Here is a 21291-nt window from a genome sequence, read left to right as displayed (position 1 = left end):
CCCCAAGTCCATGGAAAAATTATCTTCCACGAAACAAGTCTCTGGTGCCAAAAAGATTGGGGACCAGTGATGTATAGCATCCCATATGACCCTGCTGCCTTGGAACTCCCATGTAACAGTACAGCAGAGAAAGCGTAAAAGAACAATGGAACTTTGTAGAGTTCCAGCCAGCTTTTGTTTATTCTTCCCAGTCTGCTTCTCTCACCCAAACAGGAAAATGTTATGAATTGATTCTTATATTTGAGCAGAAAATGAATTAATCCTTCATGTTTGCACCCCATGTAGCAGTCCCTTTTAGGAAAGGCTGGAGGCAGTTCATAAGTTTGGTTCGGAAGCATCTAGCCTTTAGCATGAGTGCCTGGTCTTTGACATTTATTTTCTGGAAACTTATTTCATAACTTGACGGAAGACAGAAGCTGTTAAATTGCATAAGCTATCCAAATGTCAATACCCACCCCCAGTTTTGAGGAAAAATAGCTAATTAAAGCTATTTCTCCTGCCAGAAGATTTATCTGTTTTCTAAAATATCCGCAACCCTATGATGTCCTAGATTCTGAATTTCTAAAAGAAGAAAAATAAGTCCTTGTTTTGAGCACAGCTAAGTCAGTAAAGAAAACCATGAAGGATGTGGAGGACTAAAATGGTATTGCCTTCTCTGAAGGAGGCTTTTAAGCCCTTCTTCTGCCTTTCGATGAGCAGAGTGACCATAAAAATGGGAATTAACTGAGAAAATCTGGAAAACCTGGGTTGGGTACTGTTTAGATTTTCCTTTTCTCCATTTTGCTGGTGATGAAAGAGGGCTAGCTTGGTGCTTCTGGGAAAGATGTTTATGAGAATTAAGCTTATGTTCTTAATGAAAAAAGTGTACTCAGCCTGGAAGTTCTCAAAGACTTCACAGTGCTTGGGCTGCACTGTCTTGGGTGGCACCAAGGTAATCCAAGGGTCACAGAGCAGGGGAGCACCTAGGGCTGGTCTCTCCTTCTACCCAGAGAGGAGCATCAGATCTCATTTGCTTGAAAGTGCCCAATGGGAGAGACTGCTCCCCACTCTCAGCTTGTGGGATGAATACATCTCAGAAGAAGCTGCCTTGCTCTTAGTTTTAATTGTGTACTTCATAGGAATATTTCACTTCTTCTGAAGTCTTTGAATGAACCCCAGCCTGCCATACTCTATACAGCCACTGAATATCTATCTGCCTTTTTATCACTCCATCCCATTCCTATCTCAACTGAAAGCCCAAATCCATCACAGAAGGTATTTCCATCTTTTTTCTAAGCTTTCTAATTTGCCACTGCCACCAAAGAATGTGTCCAGAACCTATTGGAAGTCATTTCTCTCAGGTCTTCTCTTAGAGTCCTGTTTTGTTTTGTTTTGAGACAGAGTTTCACACTGTTCAGGCTGGAGTGCAGTGGGGCAACCATGGCTTACTGCAGCCTCAACCACCTAGTCTCAAGTGATCCTTCTACCTCAGCCTCCCGAGTAGCTGGGACTGCAGGTATGCACCATCACACCCAGCTATCTTTTTTTTTTTTTTGTCGTGATAGGGTCTCACTATGTTGCCAGAGCTGGTCTCAAACTCCTGCGCTCAAACGATCCTCCAGCCTCTGCCTCCCAAAGTGCTAGGATTATAGGCATGAGCCACCATACCTGGCCAGAGTCCATTTTAAATTATGGAATATGGCAAAAAAAAAAAAAAGCCCCTGTCTGATTTCTCTCAGGTCTTTATAGCTCTGTTAGCCACCATTCAAGTTGCAGCATCCAGCAATAATGCTGGTCCAGTGTTTGGCTGTCTAGTTAGACAGCTGAACTCTTGGACAGTGTGACATGCTAGGATGGGAGACACAGGACAAGGAGGGCCTCCCAAGGGAAGTGATACCTAAGTTTTTGTTTTTTTTGGTTTTTGTGGTTTGTTTGTTTGTTTGTTTGTTTGTTTTTTGAGACGACGTTTCGCTCTTGTTACCCAGGCTGGAGTGCAATGGCGCGATCTCGGCTCACCACAACCTCCGCCTCCCGGGTTCAGGCAATTCTCCTGCCTCAGCCTCCTGAGTAGCTGGGATTACAGGCACACACTACCGTGCCCAGCTAATTTTTTGTATTTTTAGTAGAGACGGGGTTTCACCATGTCGACTAGGATCGTCTCAATCTCTTGACCTCGTGATCCACCTGCCTCGGCCTCCCAAAATGATGGGATTACAGGCGTGAGCCACTGCGCCCAGCCTTTTTTTTTTTTTTTTTTTTTGTTATAGAGTCTTCCTCTGTTGCCTAGGATGGAGTGCAGTGGTGCGATCTTGGCTCACTGCAACCTCTGCCTCCCAGGTTCAAGTGATTCTTCTGCCTCAGTCTCCCAAGTAGCTGGGACTACAGGCGTGTACCACCATGGCCTCCTAATTTTTGTATTTTTAGTAGAGACGGGATTTCACCATACTGGCCAGGCTGGTCTCAAACTCTTGACCTCATGCTTCACCCACCTTGGCCTCCCAAAGTGCTGGGATTATAGGCATAAGCCACTGTGCTCAGCCTATGATACCTAGGTTTTAACAAAAAAGGAGGAAATAGCCAGGAGTGGGATAGGATGTTGTGAGCAAAGGTGCAGCCACGAGAAAGACTTGGGCTAGTGGGATAATGTCAGTAGTCGAGCATGGCCAAAGAGTCAAGGGGAAGCAGAATGGCAGCAGAAGCTAAAGCTGGAGAGGTGGAGGGGAGCTGTGCCTGGGGAGCCCAGGTGAGGAGCAGGAGTGATCCTCTGCAGACATGGAAAGGAATCCTACAGGTTTTTCCCTCTTGTTCCATTGTTTTCCTGAGTTCCACCAAGAAAGTGGCCTTTTGTAATTGCCAAACAAATTTTTTTTAGAGACAGTGTCTCATTCTGTTACCCAGCCTGGAGTGAGTGCAGTGATGCAATCATATAGCTCACTGAAGCCTGGAACTCGTGAGCTTAAGCAATCCTCCCTCCTGAGCCTTCAAAGTAGCTGGGATTACAGATGCACACCAACACGTCTGGCTGTTTTAAAAATTTTTTTTTGTAGAGACAGTCTCACCATGTTGAGGCTGGTGTGGAACTCCTGGCCTCAAGACATCCTCCCATCTCAGCCTCCCACAGTGCTAGGATCACAGGCATGAGCCACTACACACAGCACAAACAAGATTTTTCACTGCAAATGAATGATTTGGAACATGAGAATTTCTTAAAATTGTAATGCATTCATATTAAATACCCTGACAGGTTCATTTGGCATTATGATTAAGGAGCTGGTACATGCAGCACTTGAGTTCTTAGGCCTAGAAGCAGACTGGATTCTAATCCCTCCCCAGCACTTAATGCCATGTGGCCATGGGCAGATTACTTCTCTGAGTTTGCCAATCTGTGAAATGGAGATAAAAATAAAAACTATCTCGTACCACAGGTTTTTCATGAGACTTGAATTAAATAAAGCAAAGGGTTAAGAATAACTAGGTATTTTTGGTTAAGGAAAATAAATTTGGAGGTGTTACACTACTACATATCAAGATCCATAAAGTCACGGTAAGTAAGGCAGTACAGTATGGACATAGGATGAACAAATGGAACAGAGTTAAATGTTTAAAAACAGACCCACATATATAGAGATACTTGATTTTATGTATGTATATATGTATTTATTTTCTCTCAAGCCATATGATATAAACACTTAATTTATGACAAGCTAGCACCATAGAACGGTGAGGAAAGGACTCCTAAGTCAGCTCGATAGCCTTATGGGGAAAGAAAAGATTTTTTATTTATTTTTTTTCCCTCAGTGATCCCTTTTTGGAAAGAAAAGATTATTGATCCTTACCTCACACCACACACAAAAGCTCGAGTCCAGGAGATTTAAACTCTTAAGTGTGAACAGTAAAACAATAAAACTTCTAGAAGATAAAATAGGAGATTAGGTGATTAGCTTATTGTAATAAGCAAAGATTTCTTAAACAAGAGACAAAAAACAATCATAAAGGAAAATATTAAGAAATGCAATAAAAGTAGTCATTCTGTTCATTGGAAGATGCAAGAGAATGAAAAGGCAAGAAATATTTCTAATACTTCAATATTATAAATGTATTATACCCAGAGTATATAAAGAACTCTTAACATTAACAATAAGGGGGGAAAAGGTAGCACAATTAAAAGATTGGTAAAAGAAGCCAGGTGCAGTGGCATGCACCAATAGTCCCAGCTACTCAGGAGGTTGAGATGGAAGGATTGCTTGAGCCCAAGAGTTGGAAACCAGCCTAGGCAACATAGGGAGACCCTGTCTCAAAAAGAAAAAAAAAGATTGACAAGAGATGTGAACAGGCACTTAAAATGAAGATATCCAAAAGGTTTATAAATACATGAAAACGCTACCCCATCTCAGTCATTTTGGAAATAAAAATATAAATCATAATAAAATGCTACTGCACACCAACCAGAAGGGCTGAAATGGAAAAGACTGAAAATAACAAATGTTGATAGAGATGTGGAGCAATTGGGGTTTTCATGTCCTATTGGTAGAAATGTAAATTGGTAAATCTACTTTGGAAAACAATCTGTCAGTATCATAAGGCTGAACATATCCTTACATGTAACAACAATTCTCCTCTAGATATTTTCCAACAGAAGTGCGAGCAACATGCTTCAGAAGACATAGACAAGAGTGTCCGCATAATACTCCTCATAATAGCCAAACACTGAAAACAACCCAAATGTTCATCTGCAGTAAGATAGATAAATGGTGGTATATTCACACAGTGAAATACTGTTCAGCAATAGAAAGGAAAAGCTCCTGTGACATGCAGCAGCCTGGGTGCATCTCACAAAGATAATGTTGAATTTTATATAATAAAGTTCAAAAACTGAGCAAACCTATTTTATTAGAAGTCAGAGTACTGTTTCCTCTGGGGACACGGAGGGGAGCAGTGATTGGGAGGGGGTTCAGTGCTTCTGAGCTGCTGGCAGTGAGTTGTGTTCTGTTTCTTGGTCTGGGTGGTAGTTACAAAGGTGTCTTCACTGCCAGGCCCAGTGGCTCACGCCTGTAATCCCAGCACTTTGGGAGGCCGAGGCAGGTGGATCACCTGAAGTTGGGAGTTTGAGACCAGCCTGACTAACGTGGTGAAACCCCATCTCTACTAAAAATACAGGATTAGCCGGGCGTGGTGGCGCATGCCTGTAATAACAGCTACTTAGGAGGCTGAGGCAGGAGAATTGCTTGAAGCTGGGAGACGGAGGTTGCAGTGAGCCGAAATCACACCATTGCACTCCAGCCTGGGCAACAAGAGTGAAACTCCGTCTCAGAAAAAAAGGTGTCTTCATGTTATGATAATTCATCAAACTGTACACTTAGGTGTTATATTTTCTTTTATGTATGTATACTTGAATTAGGATGTTTGTTTTAAAATAGATAATGCACATAAAACACTTGAACTAGTGTCAGACACACAGTCAATGTCTAGTAAATGTCAAGTAGTAGTATTGTACCAAGTAGGTATTGTATTATTTAGTACCAATTGTCTCATCATAAAAGTCTTTCCTGACTACCCTAGTCTAACATAAATCCCCCATGTTTTTCTCTAAGCACTCCATACTCTTCATGCTATTTGCCACAAAAGCACTTATTTCAGTTTGTACTTTGTTGTGTATCTACTTCTCTAACTTGTACACTCTGTGAAAACAAAGACCATGTTTGTCTTACTTTCCATAGTACCTCTAGCATCTAGCACTTGGCATGAAGCCCAAGACAAAGTACATACTAAATTAGAACTTGTCAAATGAAATAATGAATTCCAAACAGAAGGTTCTCCTCCCGCTAAGTATCTATTCTGGAGACTTACAGTCTCTCTCCATGGATGTTTCCAGTATTTTACTATGGGGAAGTCTTCATTGTAGGGCATCACATTCTGTCCTTCATGAGGTCAGTTTTCCTTCTTTCGGTCTTAGTTGTAGACTCAAAGAGTGAAAACTGGAGGGTTGAGATCCTTCGTTTCAACCCTCTTTTTCATTTTCATTTTATTTATTTATTTATTTTGAGACCAAGGCTCACTCTGTCACCCAGGCTGGAGTGCAGTGGTGGGATCTCAGCTCACTGCATCCTCCACCTCCTGGATTCAAATAGTTCTGCCTCAGCCTCCCGAGTAGCTGGGATTACAGGTGCCCGCCACCATGCCCAGCTTCAACTCCCTGTTTTTTTGAGAGGGAGTTTCGCTCTTGTTGTCCAGGCTGGAGTGCAATGGCACAATCTTGGCTCACCACAGCCTCCACTTCCCATCAACCCCCTTGTTTAAATCAATAACTTGAGATAGCTTCCTAATTGTATAATATATTGTATACATATCCCTGGACATCACCAGGCTATGTCTCATCACTCTTTTCTACTTATGAAGACAATGAGCAGAGAACCATAGAGCATCCGGGTCAGGTTTTATCCCTCTACTGTTTATTCCGGAAGCCTGTGTAAATGACATATCTGATTACTTCAACCTGCACTGGCCACATGCAAGAGCTAATGTTGACAAAATGAAGAAAGTAACATGTCCCCATAAAAACTGCCTTATTTCTGGGCAGCTGTAGTCCCCATATTTTGTCTAGTAACCTAACAAATCTTATCTGTCTCCAAAGGGGAATCAAATGTGCATTATATTGCAATTTCAGTAAATCACCCTTAGCTAGAGACAAAACTTTGTTGGGGTGGCAGGACAAGATCACACGTCCACACCCTAAGCTGCTCTGTGAACTGCAGGGCTTCTCTTTGGGTTAGACACCTCCACCCTGAGTTAGGCACCACAAAGTGGAAAACAGGCCTGTCATTCTTTAAGAATGTTAGAGGATTTGTGCCAATTATTGCCTGAGCAACCAATTAATGGCAAGGGTGACTAGGTTTTACAGTCTGCAGGCAAGGGGCTAAATGGGCAAACAAAACCCACTCTTTGTCTTAATTCTAAACACATGTTTCCAAGGTGTCAATATTGTGCTGTTTGGAAGTATGAGTCCTGCTTTTACAGTTGTTTCCTGGCTTCCAGGAAAGGTATGCAGTCCTGTTCTTTTTCTGTACCTCTACTGGGAGAAAAAGCACTTAGCCCACAGAGGTAAGGTTTTGCTTGCAGAAAAACATTTCAGGCCAGGTATAGTGGCTCACTCCTATAATCCCAGCACTTTGGGAGGACTTTGGCCCAGACAGGAGGATTACTTGAAGCCAGGAGTTCAATACCAGCCTGGGCAATACAGCAAGACCCTGTCTCTATAAAAAATTTAGTGGGGCTCCGTGATGACATGCGCCTGTGGTCCCAGCTACTCAGTAGGCCAAGGCAGGAGGATAACTTGAGTCCAGAAGTTTGAGGCTGTGGTGAGCTATAGTTACACCATTGCCCTCTAGTGTGGGCAACAGAGCAAGACCCTATATCAAAACAGAAAAACACAATCCAAACTTCTGGATTCGTGCTGACTTCAGAAGGACCAGTGTGCCTCTAGGAATCTGTACCCTTTGTAGAAAAGCTCCACACAGCAAAGAGTAGGAGAATAGAGCAAAAGCAGAAGCAGATTATATCTTTTGCAGTAGCCCCATCCTTTTTTTCAAATGCCCTTCTGGATTCAGCCCAAGAGGCCAAATCTCTCACCAGTCATCAGTAGAGCATGCATTTACTTCCAGCTGCTATCAAGACTTCCCACAAGGTCACTGTAACAGCTTGCCTTTGTAGAGTGTCTTACGAATCCCAGGGAAGGTTCTTCAGTGGAGAAAACTCACCGTCAACAAGGAATGATAAGAAGAGAAGAGTTCTGGGGTTTCTCCTAAAGCTGACCAAAAGGATAGAGGGAATTTTGTTACAGAACAAGACCCTTCTAAGGGGAGAAAATTGCTGTATTTCAGTGGTAACCCTCAACTCTTCCACTGAAGCTAGCTTATCCTTAGGACTACCTGGAGATTTAATGGGACTGCTCTTAAACTGAGTTAGAGAAACTGCTTCTGATTTTTGTATAACACTGGGGGAGGTAAAGAAACCACTGGCAGTTACACTGTGTCCCAGTGCTCTGAAACCTTGACTTGTGTGCTGCATCCCAATTTCAGCGATGTTAAGGTGTGAAAAAAATGTGCATCTTAAAACTGATGAAATCTAGTAGGTGCTGGGCTCTGCCTCATGGCCACCTCTGACTGTTCATCCAGTGACGATGGAATGTATCAGTAGGGGCACCACTGGTCTCCAAATTTTTCTGGCGCTTTCACTGGCTGTGAATCCTGGTAATCCAGTTACCATGTGCCCCAGTTCTTTTCCATATGGCTTTCTTTACCAAGAAGGTAGGCATGATTTTTCTTTTCCCTGAACCCAGAATGGGCATCATTATTCCTACACTGTGGCCTAGCTCCTTAATAGAGCAGAGGACCAGCTCACATCTGCTTCTGCGATTAAATGTGAAGAGTCAGAAGCTGCCAGATCACTAGGTGCCACCTCGTTTAAGTTTCCCAACTTTATCCTCATAATGGACTGAGTCAGAGTTCTTGGACATTTCGAAGCCAAGAAATCAGGACTTTATCCGAAATATCAACTCAGTTTTGAGTCAAGAGAGATGAACATTAGCTTTGGAGTCACTCTATTAGCCCACCCCTTTTGCTCCTTTTCCCCATCCTTTTCCTAACTGCTGCTGCTTTCTAATAGTCTCTCTCAGAGCTCTTCATTTCTCTCTGGATGTGAAGAAGCAGAAAGGGGGAGAAGAACCTGCAGGCATCACCAGAAAAGGAGCAGTGCTCATTGTTGTAGAATAAAAAGATAATGGCCAATTTGTCAAGAAGTGTTGACAAGAAAGATAAAGTTGGAAGTAATTAACTGACTGACATGCTGGGAGCAATGTGCCTGCCAATAGCTCCCTAAATCAGCCAGAGCCTTGGAAATGTGACAGCCGTTCATCATTTTTACAACACGCCTCTGACAGGCTCCTCCATTGCAAACCCTGCCAGCAAAAGTCGTGTGCTTTGACATTCTGGGGTTGTACACCTCTCTTTGCCTTATTCTGGGTTGTGCTAAGGCACCTGGGCCCTACAGCCAACCAGGAGATGCCTGGAGACGGTGAGTTAAATGGGCCAGCTTGCCAGCTTATCGCTGGGCAGTATTCATCTCTGGGGCTGGGCACTAGGGTTTGCAGAGCTGACTTTGTAAACTTCTGCAGGACAGTTCACTTTACCATAGAGAGTGCTGAATGTGAGCTCATTAGCAGCACTCCTGGTGGCCTGGTATCTAGTGCGGCTGCTAACCAGCCATGGGATCGATCAGTGGGAGGCAACGGGTATGCAGCCAGTAAAAGCCATTATGAAGACTGAATGGAGTGAAAAATACCTATGTTAGGTGAAAAAGCAGAACACGAAATTGTATATATGCTTTCATCACCAGTATGCACAGGTAAAAGTATCTTGGAAAGGTGATTATATCATAATCAACTTCCCTCCTCCATGTTTTTCTTTTCAAAAAATGATACTTCTTGAAAAGATGAGTTTTTTTTGCATACGCATGCACCTCCTTCCCTCCTCCCCTTCCCCCCTCCCCCCCACTTTCTGATCTCAGCAACTGTTAACGTTCTACCTTTTATATTCTAAGGGCTCACTTCCTTTTCTCATATAGATTCAGCATGTCCTCTAGGTATTGTGGCAGACAAACCATTTTTTTTTTTGAGACTCCAGGCTGGAGTGCAATAGTGCGATCTTGGCTCATGGCAACCTCTGCCTCCCAGGTTCAAGCAGTTCTTCTGCCTCAGCTTCCCGAGTAGCTGGGATTACAGATATGTGCCACCATGCCCAGCTAATTTTGTATTTTTAGTTGAGACAGGGTTTCTCCGTGTTGATCAGGCTGGTCTTGAACTCCCGACCTCAGGTGATCTGTCTGCCTTGGCCTCCCAAAGTGCTGGGATTATAGGCATGAGCCACTGCGCCTGGCCTGTGACAAACAAACCATTTAAACTGTGACCAGACAGAAAGAAGGATGAAGACATAGTAAGAATTCTTTTTATTCTTAGGCCACTCTGAGCCTGAGACATCAGGAACCTTTTGTTTTGTTTTGTTTTTGGAGACAGGGTCTCACTCTGTCACCCAGTCTGGAGTACAGTGGTGCAGTCATGGCCCACTGCAGCCTAGCACTCGTGGGCTCAATTGTTCCTCCTGTCTTAGTCTCCCAAATAACTGGGACTGCAGGCACAGATCACCTCAGCCAGCTAATTTTTAAATTTTTTTTGTAGATTCAAAGTCTTGCTATGGTGCCAAGGCTGGTCTTGAATTCCTGTCCTCAAGTAATCGTCCTGTCTCAGCCTCCCAAGGTGGTGAGCCACCATGCCCAGCCAAGGAAACCTATTTTGATTGTCTGAAACTGGCCATCTCACTTGCACCAAACCTTTTTTATCTTGGTGCCTTAGGTTCCTAAGAGCTCCAAGGACACCATATGCCCCAACTTTGAAACCTTGTAATGGAGCCAGCCTTCTCTTAATATGTAGTTTTTTTCCTAAGTTCTGGCCTTGCCAGACCCAGAGGCACTGTCTTCACCGTCTGATTCTGGCCTTGTCTCCCTTCACTTCCCCTCCTGTCTGCATTCCAGCAGCCCTCCCAACCTTCTACCCTGTCACTTTTCAGATGTTTTCATTTTGCCTCTGTCCTGCACTACTGTCCTTTCCATTCTAGATTAGTATATTCATTCTTGAGTTCCCCAGACCATTCTCCTGTTCCCAGATTTCCAAGGTAGCTTCCTGATAAAGACATCAAGGCCTAGCCAACCCCAGAAGGAATCAGACTATTTGGTTTTTAATACTATGTTGGGCACTGAGCTAAGCCTTGGTGCTGGGAGAAGTGACAGGAGGGTCTCAAGCAGTTACCACTCTATGAGAGAAACAAGAAAAACTGTTTGATACAGTGGTTAGGACTCAAAGCAGTGTCCAGCCTGGCCTCAGTGGGCTGGTCAGGCCTCCTCAGTCAGACCTGCCGCAGCCCCATCAGCTGTGGTGCATGTGTCACCAGCCTGGTGCCAAGGGAATTCAGAGAATTCTCACTTGACAGAGAACCAAATGAAACGCAGACTGTGGTCTGCACTAGAAATAGACAGGAGAAAGAAGGCCCAGGGCCGTTTGGGAAGCCAGTGGGTGTGTTCTCATACATTCCTGATGGGAGCGCCGGGGAAGCCTGAGCGTTCCCCCAGATGTGCCTGCAGATGCTCCCTGCTGCCTGAGGACTTTGCGACAGGCGCGGCCTCGTGTGAAAGTCTTGCATCACTTTGCTCTGGACAGCCCAGAGGTCACGCGTCGCCAAGGCTGAGGGATGAGGGCAGTAATCAAGTGTGCCATGCAAGAAGGCACTACCAGGCCAAGTAACTGTGGACCCAACATCCGTCTGGAAACCCATGGAGCCATAACTGAGGATGCTTCAGGAGACAATGGTGTTCTCCAGGTTTCTCTTCAGGTGGCAGGAATGGCATTTAGACTGCTTTGCTGCGGGTCAGCATTAAGTCCTTGAGTAGTTAATGAGCCACTAATTTGGTCAGTCTCATCCTTCTCCAATAAAAGGCAGCAAGGGGTCTGGGCACAGTGGCTCACATAATGCCAGCACTTTGAGAGACTGAGACAGGTGAATCATTTGAGGTCAAGATTCAAGACCAGCCTGGCCATCATGGTGAAACCCCTTTTGTACTACTAAAAATGCAAAAATTAGCTGGACTGTAGTTGCGCGCACCTGTAATCCCAGCTACTTGAGAGACTAAGGCGCAGGAATCCTTGAGGCTTGAGGTGGAGGTTGCAGTGAGCTGAGATCACGCCATTGCATTCTAGTCTGGGCGACAGAGTTGAGACCCTGTCTCAAAAAAAGAAAAAAAAGGCAGCTAGAGAAGGCCTGAGAGGGAAAGGCCGTAAGGAGGCAGCAGGCCCACCACCCACGTGGGCTGCTCCACCATCCCTTCTGACAAGGCCTCTGCGGGGGGAAGCGTCCGCACAGCTGAATCATGCGCTCAGCTCACACGCTTGCCCTGCCTTGGGAACGAGATTTCCAGATGGTGGGGATACGATGCTTGGCTGAATGGTGTGACGTTTGCTATAGGAAGGCAGCAAGGCAATTTCTTAGTATTAGTTCTGCTCAGCTCTAGAAAATGTTTTCCTTAATTGCCAAAAGCTTTCCCAACTCAGTTCAAAACTCGAGTTTGATTAAAGGAGGCTCTGCAATTCAGCCTCCTTTAACCAGAATTCAGTCTTGGGCTGTGGTGGGGAGAGTGGAGAATGAATGAGAATATGTTTGTACAACAGCCGCCACCATCTCCTCGTGATACCCAGATTCACCATGTTCTCATTCCGCCTGTCTTCATTGTCGTCCTAACGCCAGGTTCAGTTGTGGGCTCTGAGTTCTATTATGCAGATAGGCAGTTTCTGTTTGCTCTACAGATTCACAGCTGTGTGATAGCAATTGGATATTATCACTGGAAAACAGAGTAGAATACAACATACCCTACACCCATGTTTGGGAGGCAGTAGGAATCACTGGTTCAGAAAATTCTTGGGACTCAGTTCTCTTTTCCTTTTGGCCTCAGTGCATGTCAAGAGGAGATGGGAAATCTGGTTGACCTGACATTTCTGCATACTGTTGTAGGCACGTTGCCTCCAAACCTCAGTCTCTCTAAACATGTTTGTGTTCAGATCTTTTCCACCAGACCAGCATCAGAAGGGTCTGGTTTGTGGTGTTAAGTACTCCCCTGCTGTTGGGCTGGGGCTTTGAACAGTTTGCCCTTTATAAGCCTCCAGCATTAATAAGGAAAGACTGGGGGGCACACAAGGGGGTGTTTATAGAATGGGTTGTATAAAACTCCCAGCTGCCTCGTAAAATAAGAATTCCTCACTAAGGGGGCTTTTGAGCAAAGGCGATTTCTTCACAGGAACCTAACATACAGTCTCTCCCTTCAGTCTCATAAAACCACATCTCAGTAGAAAAGGGACATAATTCAAAGGACAGCTTTGTATCACCCAGGTAGGCAGGAGACTTGGGACTTAGTGGCTGTAAACTCCTGCGTTTTCACAGAGCCTTGCTTGTCCTGGACTTTGCAGCCTGAACTATAAGTCTGGCTGTCTTTGAAAAGCCTGCTGTGGTGGCGTGCCATCACGTAGGAGGCTGAAGGCATGTTAGTACCTTCTGGAAGTAAACAAAAAATACGAGATGGGAGCTTGGGGGTAAGAGTGAGGAAGTTAAAATGAAGGCACAGGAGGGCTCCCTTCTCCTGTACAATGAATTCTAGAGAGTTAGTTGATAGAAATGTCCCCATTGCTGACATTCATTCATTTTACAGGTGATTCCTGGGTGCCTGCTGATGCCGAGAGTAGAAAGCTAAGACACGGTCTGGTCCCTCCCATTGCAGAGCTTACAGCGTACCCTTCATTATTACTTAAGATACTTTTTGTTTCTTTACCTCAACATGGTGCTAAAGATACTTTTCAGTGGTAACGTTTTTAAGAGAAAGTCGCCTTTTAAGAAAAAGCAACAGCCTGTGACCTACTGGGCCGTGTTTTCTTCATATATAAAATGAGAATATTAATAATGGTTTCACAGGGTTGAAATAATACAGAGAAACAGTAAGCCCAGTGGCTGGCACATAGGGTGGCCTCTCTTCTTATTTTGGTATCTCCTTGCTGTTGCCTCCCTGGATGGAGTGCCAGAAGGCATGGAGGAAGAAGAAAAACTTAAGATCCCAAGCAAAATGACAGACTCTCTTGATCACCAAGATTAATAAGCCTGTTTACTTCACCATCCACAGCGTCCACATCCTTAGTATTCTCCAGCAGTCTTAGAGGCATATATGGGAACTCCTCAGAAGGAAAGAAGAGAAAGGTAGCTTAAGGGGAAAGTCCTATAGGAAATTAAAGTGGAAAGTGGGGAAGAGGAAAGAATACACAGGGTGATAGCAGCTGGTTCAATAAAAGTCTCTTTATTCTTTAAACAATCAAGACAGTAGGTGTGGCTGGGTATGGTGGCTTATGCCTGTAATACCAACAATTTGGGAGGCTGAGACAGGCAGATCAGGGGTTCGAGACCAGCCTGGGCAACATGGCGAAACCTCATTTCTACTAAAAATACAAAAACCTAGCTGGATGTGGTGGTGGAGGCTGAGGTGGGAGGATCGTGTGAGTCCAGGAGGTGGACGTTGCAGTGAGCTGAGATTGACCCATTGCACCCCAGCCTGGGTAATAGAGTCAGACCCTGTCTTGAAAAAGAGAGTAGGCTAGGCACAGTGGCTCACACCTATAATCCCAGCACTTTGGGAGGCTAAAGTGGGTGGATCACCTGAGTTCAGGAGTTTGAGACCAGCCTGGCCAACATGGCAAAACACCGTCTCTACTAAAATCAAATATTAGTCAGGCATGGTGGTGGGTGCCTGTAATCCCAGCTAACTGGGAGGCTAAGGCAGGGGAATCACCTGAACCTGGGAAGCAGAGGTTGCAGTGAGCCGAGATCATGCCATTGTAGTCCAGCATGGGCGACAGAGCCAAGACTTCATCTCAAAAAAAAAAAAAAGAGAGAGAGTGGGTGTGGAGAGTGGCCTTCTTACCTTCAGGTTCTTAAATCAGAGGCAGATTAATTTCTTAGAGTGAGGCTGCTCATTTTTCATGAGTTTGTTAGTCAAAGTTGTAATTTTTTTTTTTTTTTTTTGGGACACAGAGTTTTTCTTTTGCTGCCCAGGCTGGAGTGCAGTGGCGCGATCTTGGCTCACTGCAGCCTCCACTTCCCAGTTTCAAGGGATTCTCCTGCCTCAGCTGGAGACTCTCCTGCCTGTAGCTGGGACTACAGGCATGCACCACCATGCCTGGCTAATTTTCACATTTTAGTAGAGATGGGGTTTCACTATGTTGGTCAGTCTGGTCTTGAACTCCTGACCTCGTGATCTGCAGCCTCGGCCTCCCAAAGTGCTGAGATTACAGGCGTGAGTCACTGCACCCAGAAATTTTGTATTTTCAGTAGAGACGGGGTTTCTTCCTGTTGGTCACGCTGGTCTCGAACTCCTGTCCTTAGGTGATTCACCCACCTTGGTCTCCCAAAGTGCTGGGATTTCAGGCATGAGCCACCGCACCCAGCCTGGAATGTCTCTTAAAGGAGTTAGGGCCATATGATTTTTCATTTTTAATTTGCAGAACTATGCTGGTCAGTCCTTAGAGGCAGTGTATAAAGGCCATAGCTTTTTTTTTTTAAGACGGGGTTTCACCATGTTGGTCAGGCTGGTCTTGAACTCCCAACCTCAGGTGATCCGCCCACCTTGGCCTCCAAAGTGCTTGGATTACAGGCGTGAGCCACCACACCCGGCCGCCATAGCTGTATTAAGGTAAAATTTGTTTCTCCTTTGACGTCCCCAATCAATACTTCCTAATTTTGATCAGTTTGTTATAAAACTCATTTTTTATGCACTGTAATACATGAGAGAGTAGATTAGAAAAAGGCTTGTATTTGGTTTGGTTTTTGTTGTTTTGTCCTTGGAGTGAGCCAAGCTTTGGTAATGTTAAAATTTAAAAATAGGCTGGAGGCCAGTTGCGATGGCTCACACCTGTCAGCCCAGTACTCTGGGAGGCCTAGGCCAGAGGATTGCTTGAGCCCAGGAGATTGAGGCTGCAGTGGGCCATGATCATACCACTGAACTTCAGCCTGAATGACAGAGCAAGCCCCATCTCTTTAAAAAAGAGAGAAAAAAAGAACATAGACTATTTTCCAGAGCACAAGATTGAAGACAGTTGTTAGAACTCCTGGATTTTTATGTCTGTTTCTTAGAGTTAGCTTCTTCCGGTTCAGGTGAACAACACTTCATCCTCCTTATCAGAACAATTTTTTACTCCTACCAAGGCCATCCCAAGATCCAGTGTAATAATACAGGGAACATAGAATAGATAGACTATATACTAGCTTTCTTTCTCTCTTTCTTTTTTTTTTTAATAGAGACAGAATCTCACTATGTTGCCCAGACTGGCTTCAAACTCCTGAGCTCAAGCAATCCTCCTGCCTCAGCCTCCCAAAGCTCTGGGATTATAGATGTGAACCATTGTGCCCAGCCACTGGCTTTCTTTTTTCTTGTTTTCTTATGCTTCAAAAATCTTTATTTGGCTTCAAGGAAACTAGATAATCCCAAATCTATACCTAGTAATATTATTAGTACAGTTCATCCAGCCCCATGTGATTGAGCAACCAAGTCCAGTACCTGACTTATGGGGCCAAGAGGCATTGAGAACTTCTTCCCAATGAACCTGCAGTGGAATAGGTCCCTTTAGACTTGTTTTTCATTCTCAGCTTGGAAAAACTCATACACGGCTTCCTAAAGGAAACTGTCATGCTATGGTTTCCTTTTGAAATTAAAAACATCTCCAGATAAGTTTATGGAGCATATTCTGGCTCATTGCTTTGCTTAGTACCAGCACAAGAAGCACCAGTGGGTCAGCCCCATAGCTTCCCCCACAGATCTGGAGCCTAGAACCTGGATTCTGGACACTTGAAGAGTTTTACTCAGAAAGCGTTTAGAATTTGCGCTGATGACTTCCTAGTCCTAACTTAAGTCTCCACCATAGGTGTATGTTATTCTTGCAGACAAGCTAGCAGCTTTTATGCTTGGACAAACATGGATGAAGGGCCTGCTTAGCAATTTCATGTTCATTGTTTCATTTAATTCCCTGAAGAACCCTCTGAAGGAGGAGGTGGTATTAACTGTTTTATAGATAAGGAATTAAATTCAAAAAAGATTATTTAAATATGTCCTACTTTGTACCCATAAAAATTAAAAATTAAAATTTTAAAAATAACTTACGATCACACAGCTTATAGTTGGCAGAATTAGACCTCCAGAAAGTTAAGCCCAAGTTTTGATCCTTTTGTATTCATGTTTGCACGATGATTGGGTTTTTATCATCACGTGTGAGATGTGTCTCCTTCAAGCTTGTTACCACGTCAGCATGTGATCAGTCTGATGTGGGGGGAAAAAAACCCATTTTCTGACTCCAAATCCAAGGCTGCTTCATCCCCAACTGGTCCTTAACAAAGAGGCATAAGGGGCTTCAGATACGGGGGGACTGTCCTGCTTCCTGTGGGCCTTGGGGAAAATCCCTGGCTTTCCTGGACTTTAGCTTCCCGGTTAGTGAACAGGTCTGGTAACAACTCTCCCTTCCCACAATCTTATGATGCTCGAGGTCAAAGGAGTGATGGGTTGGAAAGATTATTTGAAAACACTTTGTAAACACAAGGCATTAGCTTATTACTTTCACAAATGTTAGCTTCTTTAGATTTCTGGGCAGTTTCCTTTTGGTTTTATTGGAAGAAATGTGGCGGAATTTGGATTTTTTAAAATAATATTTATAACAGCAATTTCTTGCATATTACCACATTGAACTCAAATCCTGGAATTTCCCAAAACCACTTAAAAATTAATTCTGGTCAAGTAGACAGTTTGTACTCAAAGCAGTAAACTGGATCCTTGATCATTAAACCAGTCTAGACGCCCAGGTTGATGTGTCACATTTTGCTCCCTACCTTTAAACAGATATAATCATTGTGGTCTTGTGAATTTCTCAAGCCAGTTCCTTCGCCCTCCCCTCCTTTTCTTCCTTCCATAATTCAGGCTTATATTCAGTGTTGAGCTTAGTTGCATATGTTCCTATGGGAACAAGGGTCGAAGCCCCCATGGCTCTTCTGCTTTCAAGGCCTCCTAGCAGCCTCTGATGAACCATCTTCAGGCACCAGACCTCCCAGTGGCACTGCCCAGTTGTCCCAGTGCAGTGACAGCCCTCCAGCCTAAAGATGGCATCAGCAGAGCAGGGTGTCATTAGTGAAAGGCATCTCTACAGTAGAAGCCAGTTCAGGGAACTCCAGATGTCGTCCCTTGGCAGCCTTCTGTAAAGGGTGGAAGGGGGCAGCCCCTGAAGAGGGTCTAGGGAGGCATCTGAATTTGAAGGGAGTGTGCTCTGTCAGAACACTCAGCATGGCTGCGTTGCCACAGCTCCCAGGGTTCTGTCATTGATGTGCATGGCCCAACCTTGGTACCATCTCTGTGTTGTTCACAGTCTGATGCTTTTGATTAATTTCGTTAATTTTTGATTTTGATTAATTTTGATTAATTTCGTTTGATTAATTTCATCCGACTACTGAAAGCAACTGATGAGAAGTTAAGACGTAAAAGTTCAGAGGAGCCAGGCACTGTGATATGGGCTTGTAATCCCAGCTACTCAGGAGGCTGAGGCAGGAAGATCATTTGAACCCAGGAGTTTGAGACCAGCCTGGACCACATAGTGAGACCTTGTCTCAACAAAAAATGTTCAGAGGATTCTCATATGGTTGTGTACTACAACAGGGATAATTTCATATCCAAGGTTTCTGGTGTTTCAGAAACGGACACGTGTTGCCCGTCTGCCAGGATCTGAGAGGAAACCAGTCTGTACTGTTAGAGGAAGGGCCCCAGAACACCAAAGATGAGTATTCCCATACTCCCAAAGATGAGTATGATCCCCAAAATTAGGGGAGGAGACCAAAAGTCTTTTTCAGATGAAATTATTTAAACTGAGCTTTCTGTATGGTAATAGATAATTGATACTCTTGGCATCTGCAAGACATCGTCCTCAAAGTGCTGGTAAACTATCTGCCCACAAATGACCTGCACATCTCCTACCCTACCCTCAGACGTGTTGAGTGTAACTACCTCTTCCCTTTGTTTTCTCAGCATTAATAATAAGCTACAGCAGCCGGAGGCAGCAGCCGGAGTGTTGGAATATGCCATGAAACACTTTGGAGAGCTGGTAAGCGCCTCATTCCTTTGGAAAAGCAGGACGTAGAAACTTGGCTAGGGAGGTATCGGCTCTGACCTTTAGAAAGTTGCTTTCCTTTTCTGTTTTTTCCCCAATTCGTAACAGCCTAATACTGACTTACCTATCTTCAGGATGAAAGAGACAAACAATGGGCCAGACTCAGTGGCTCACACCTGTAATCCCAGCACTTTGGAAGGCCGAGGTGGGCAGATCACCTGAGGTCAGGAGTTCAAGACCAGCCTGACCAACATGGTGAAACCCCGTCTCTACTAAAAATACAAAAAAAAAATTAGCTGCACATAGTGGCAGGCACCTGTAATCCCAGCTACTCAGGAGGCTGAGGCAGGAGAATCACTTGAACCTGGGAGGTGGAGGTTGCAGTGAGCCGAGATCACGCCATTGCACTCCAGCCTGGGCGACAGAGCAAGACACTGTCTCAAAAAAAAAAAAGAAGAAACAAACAATGTCTGTAGGGACTATATCTCAGCTGAACATAAATCATGAGGGTAGACGTGATACACAGTAAGCACTGATTTTATCAAACTGTTAGCATATGCCTGGCCCTTGGCTAAGTGTTTATATACTTCATCTAATTTGGTCCTTAAAACAATTAATTTCGGGTTTTCTTTCTTTCTTTCTTTCTTTCTTTTTTTCTACTTCCTGTTAATTTGTAAAAGTGATTACTGTTGTTATCACATTTTACAGCTGAGAAGACTGTGGTCCCACCAGGTTAAGAACCTGTCTGAGCTGACAGAGAGGATAAATGGCAGAACCAGGACTTGAACCAGGGCGGTCTGACATTAGAGCCAAGGCATTTGCCCCTGATCTGAGTTATCTTTGTGGGAGCTTGCATTGTGCCTAGGCCACAGCTAATCCTCACTGCATACTCAGGAAGACACCGTGGCAGTTCTTCAGAAAATATATGCTATAACTGATATCTGACATTGAGGGATTTTTGTGTTCGTTATTGCTTACGTAGCTGCTTCTCTACTGCCATCTTTGGCCTTCCAATATTTAAAATGTTTCTGTTATTCTTTGTGGTCTTGGCAGGGCATTTTGATAACTTCCAAAATATATAAAGCATCAACTTAGCATTGAATTCCTGGAAGGTCAAGAAGCTCTAGATCCATATATTTGATGAGGAACCTTTCATTAGTCTTGTAGGTCGTTTACTGTGGTTTGCCTTGATCAGGAGCCCAGGATATTAAAGTGAGAAAAATTGTGAATATTTAACAGGCTTTTGTTTGATCATCCAGCAATTTGCCTCACAGACAGGCTAGTAAATTAGAATGAAACTTTTAAGGGAATCTTTTGCCCTTTTTAGCACATATTATCTGTAACTAGACTAAGACAGCATTTCTCCAGATGATGGCACAATAGAAAGAACTATGTCTCCTCCATCCTTGACACGATCCTTGTTTGCAGAGAGAAGAAAGTAGGGCGAGAGGGCACTTAATGTACTCCACCGAGACCAAGATGTTCTCTCCTTTGATATCCTTAGAGCTTAGATCCCAGTAAGTGCTGATTGAAACAAGGACTCCGCAGACATCTGGTATTCAGGTGATCTGCCAGCAGATGGTTTATACCCCATACTCAGAATACCAACCTTCAGTGAAAGTTTCTCCATCTTCAGGTTCCAAAGGTGGCCATTAGCTCCAGGATTATTGCTAAACCTGTGGTAGATTTTCTGTTATATTTAGGTAGCTGAATCATATTAAGCTTGACAATGGTTTGCTTTTTCTTGGCAGAGCCTGTGCTTTCTCAGCACAATTTATGTAACAGCAGTCTCATTAGAATTTTGTGTGATTCACTGCTTAAACCTTATAGTTTCTGCAATCTATTGCAATTCAAAATATCCTGCACTCTAACTGACCCACTCCATATGCTGCCCCCTCTCCCCTCTGCTTGTTCATGCTGAGTGTATGCCACACATTAGTCACCAGCTCTTTTTTTTCTTTTTCCACCAGTGTAGAAATTTGAAATGAAAAATTTACCAGTGCTTTTAAATTTTATATTGTTTTTGTAGTCACCCTTTAAGTTTTCTATTTTGTATGTAGGCATAATAGGCATTAGTTTGGACAGGCTTGGAAAATGAAGTTGAGATAGTTTGCCTTACATGGAGCCAGATATGCCCATTTTGACACACTCCACTGATGTTGGGTGGAGACTTCATTGCAGCAGAATTAGTCCAGGGGCAGCAGAGGGCACTCGCTCTGCCAGAAGGAACCAGAGAAGGGGAAGTAGGTACAAGGTAACAGTCTCTGACATAAATGACCTCCTTTCAGAGGTTCAAGAAGAAAAGGTTCTTTTAGACAGCTTAGCAGAGTAGTTGTTAGTCTACATACTGCACAAACATCAGTTTTATTTAGAAAGGGGAAGAGGGTAATGGGAGAAACTAGTGTGGGTCCTGCATTATATCATACAAATTTCACTGCAGAATCATATTGCTGTTAAAGAAATCCCTAGAGAGCTACTACCCTTGCCTCTGTGCAAAAATAGTCATTTATTGAGCTAGTGATGAAGCAGCCCAGGAGAGA

At 44.0% G+C, this 21291-nt stretch overlaps 1 protein-coding gene and 1 non-coding gene across 3 annotated transcripts in view; both read left to right on the top strand.

The window, feature by feature from the left end:
* The window catches only part of MTOR (mechanistic target of rapamycin kinase), a 150982-nt gene that overhangs the window by 76121 nt on the left and 53570 nt on the right, over nucleotides 1-21291 (top strand). For both annotated transcript variants that reach the window (XM_012473670.2, XM_064363267.1), the window contains one exon: nucleotides 18670-18745. In XM_012473670.2, the coding sequence (XP_012329093.1) occupies nucleotides 18670-18745 (76 nt within the window). The remainder of the gene's footprint in view (nucleotides 1-18669; nucleotides 18746-21291) is intronic.
* On the top strand, nucleotides 16826-16929 carry LOC135269578 (small nucleolar RNA U13). Its single transcript, XR_010337833.1, has one exon. It is a non-coding gene; the product is annotated as a small nucleolar RNA U13 (small nucleolar RNA).

The sequence above is a fragment of the Aotus nancymaae genome, unplaced genomic scaffold (genome assembly GCF_030222135.1).
Source record: "Aotus nancymaae isolate 86718 unplaced genomic scaffold, 86718_ANA_hifiasm-v0.15.2.pri h1tg000053l, whole genome shotgun sequence".
NCBI lineage: Eukaryota > Metazoa > Chordata > Mammalia > Primates > Aotidae > Aotus > Aotus nancymaae.
Note: the sequence above shows the minus strand (reverse complement) of the source record. Positions and strands in the feature narration are given on the sequence as shown.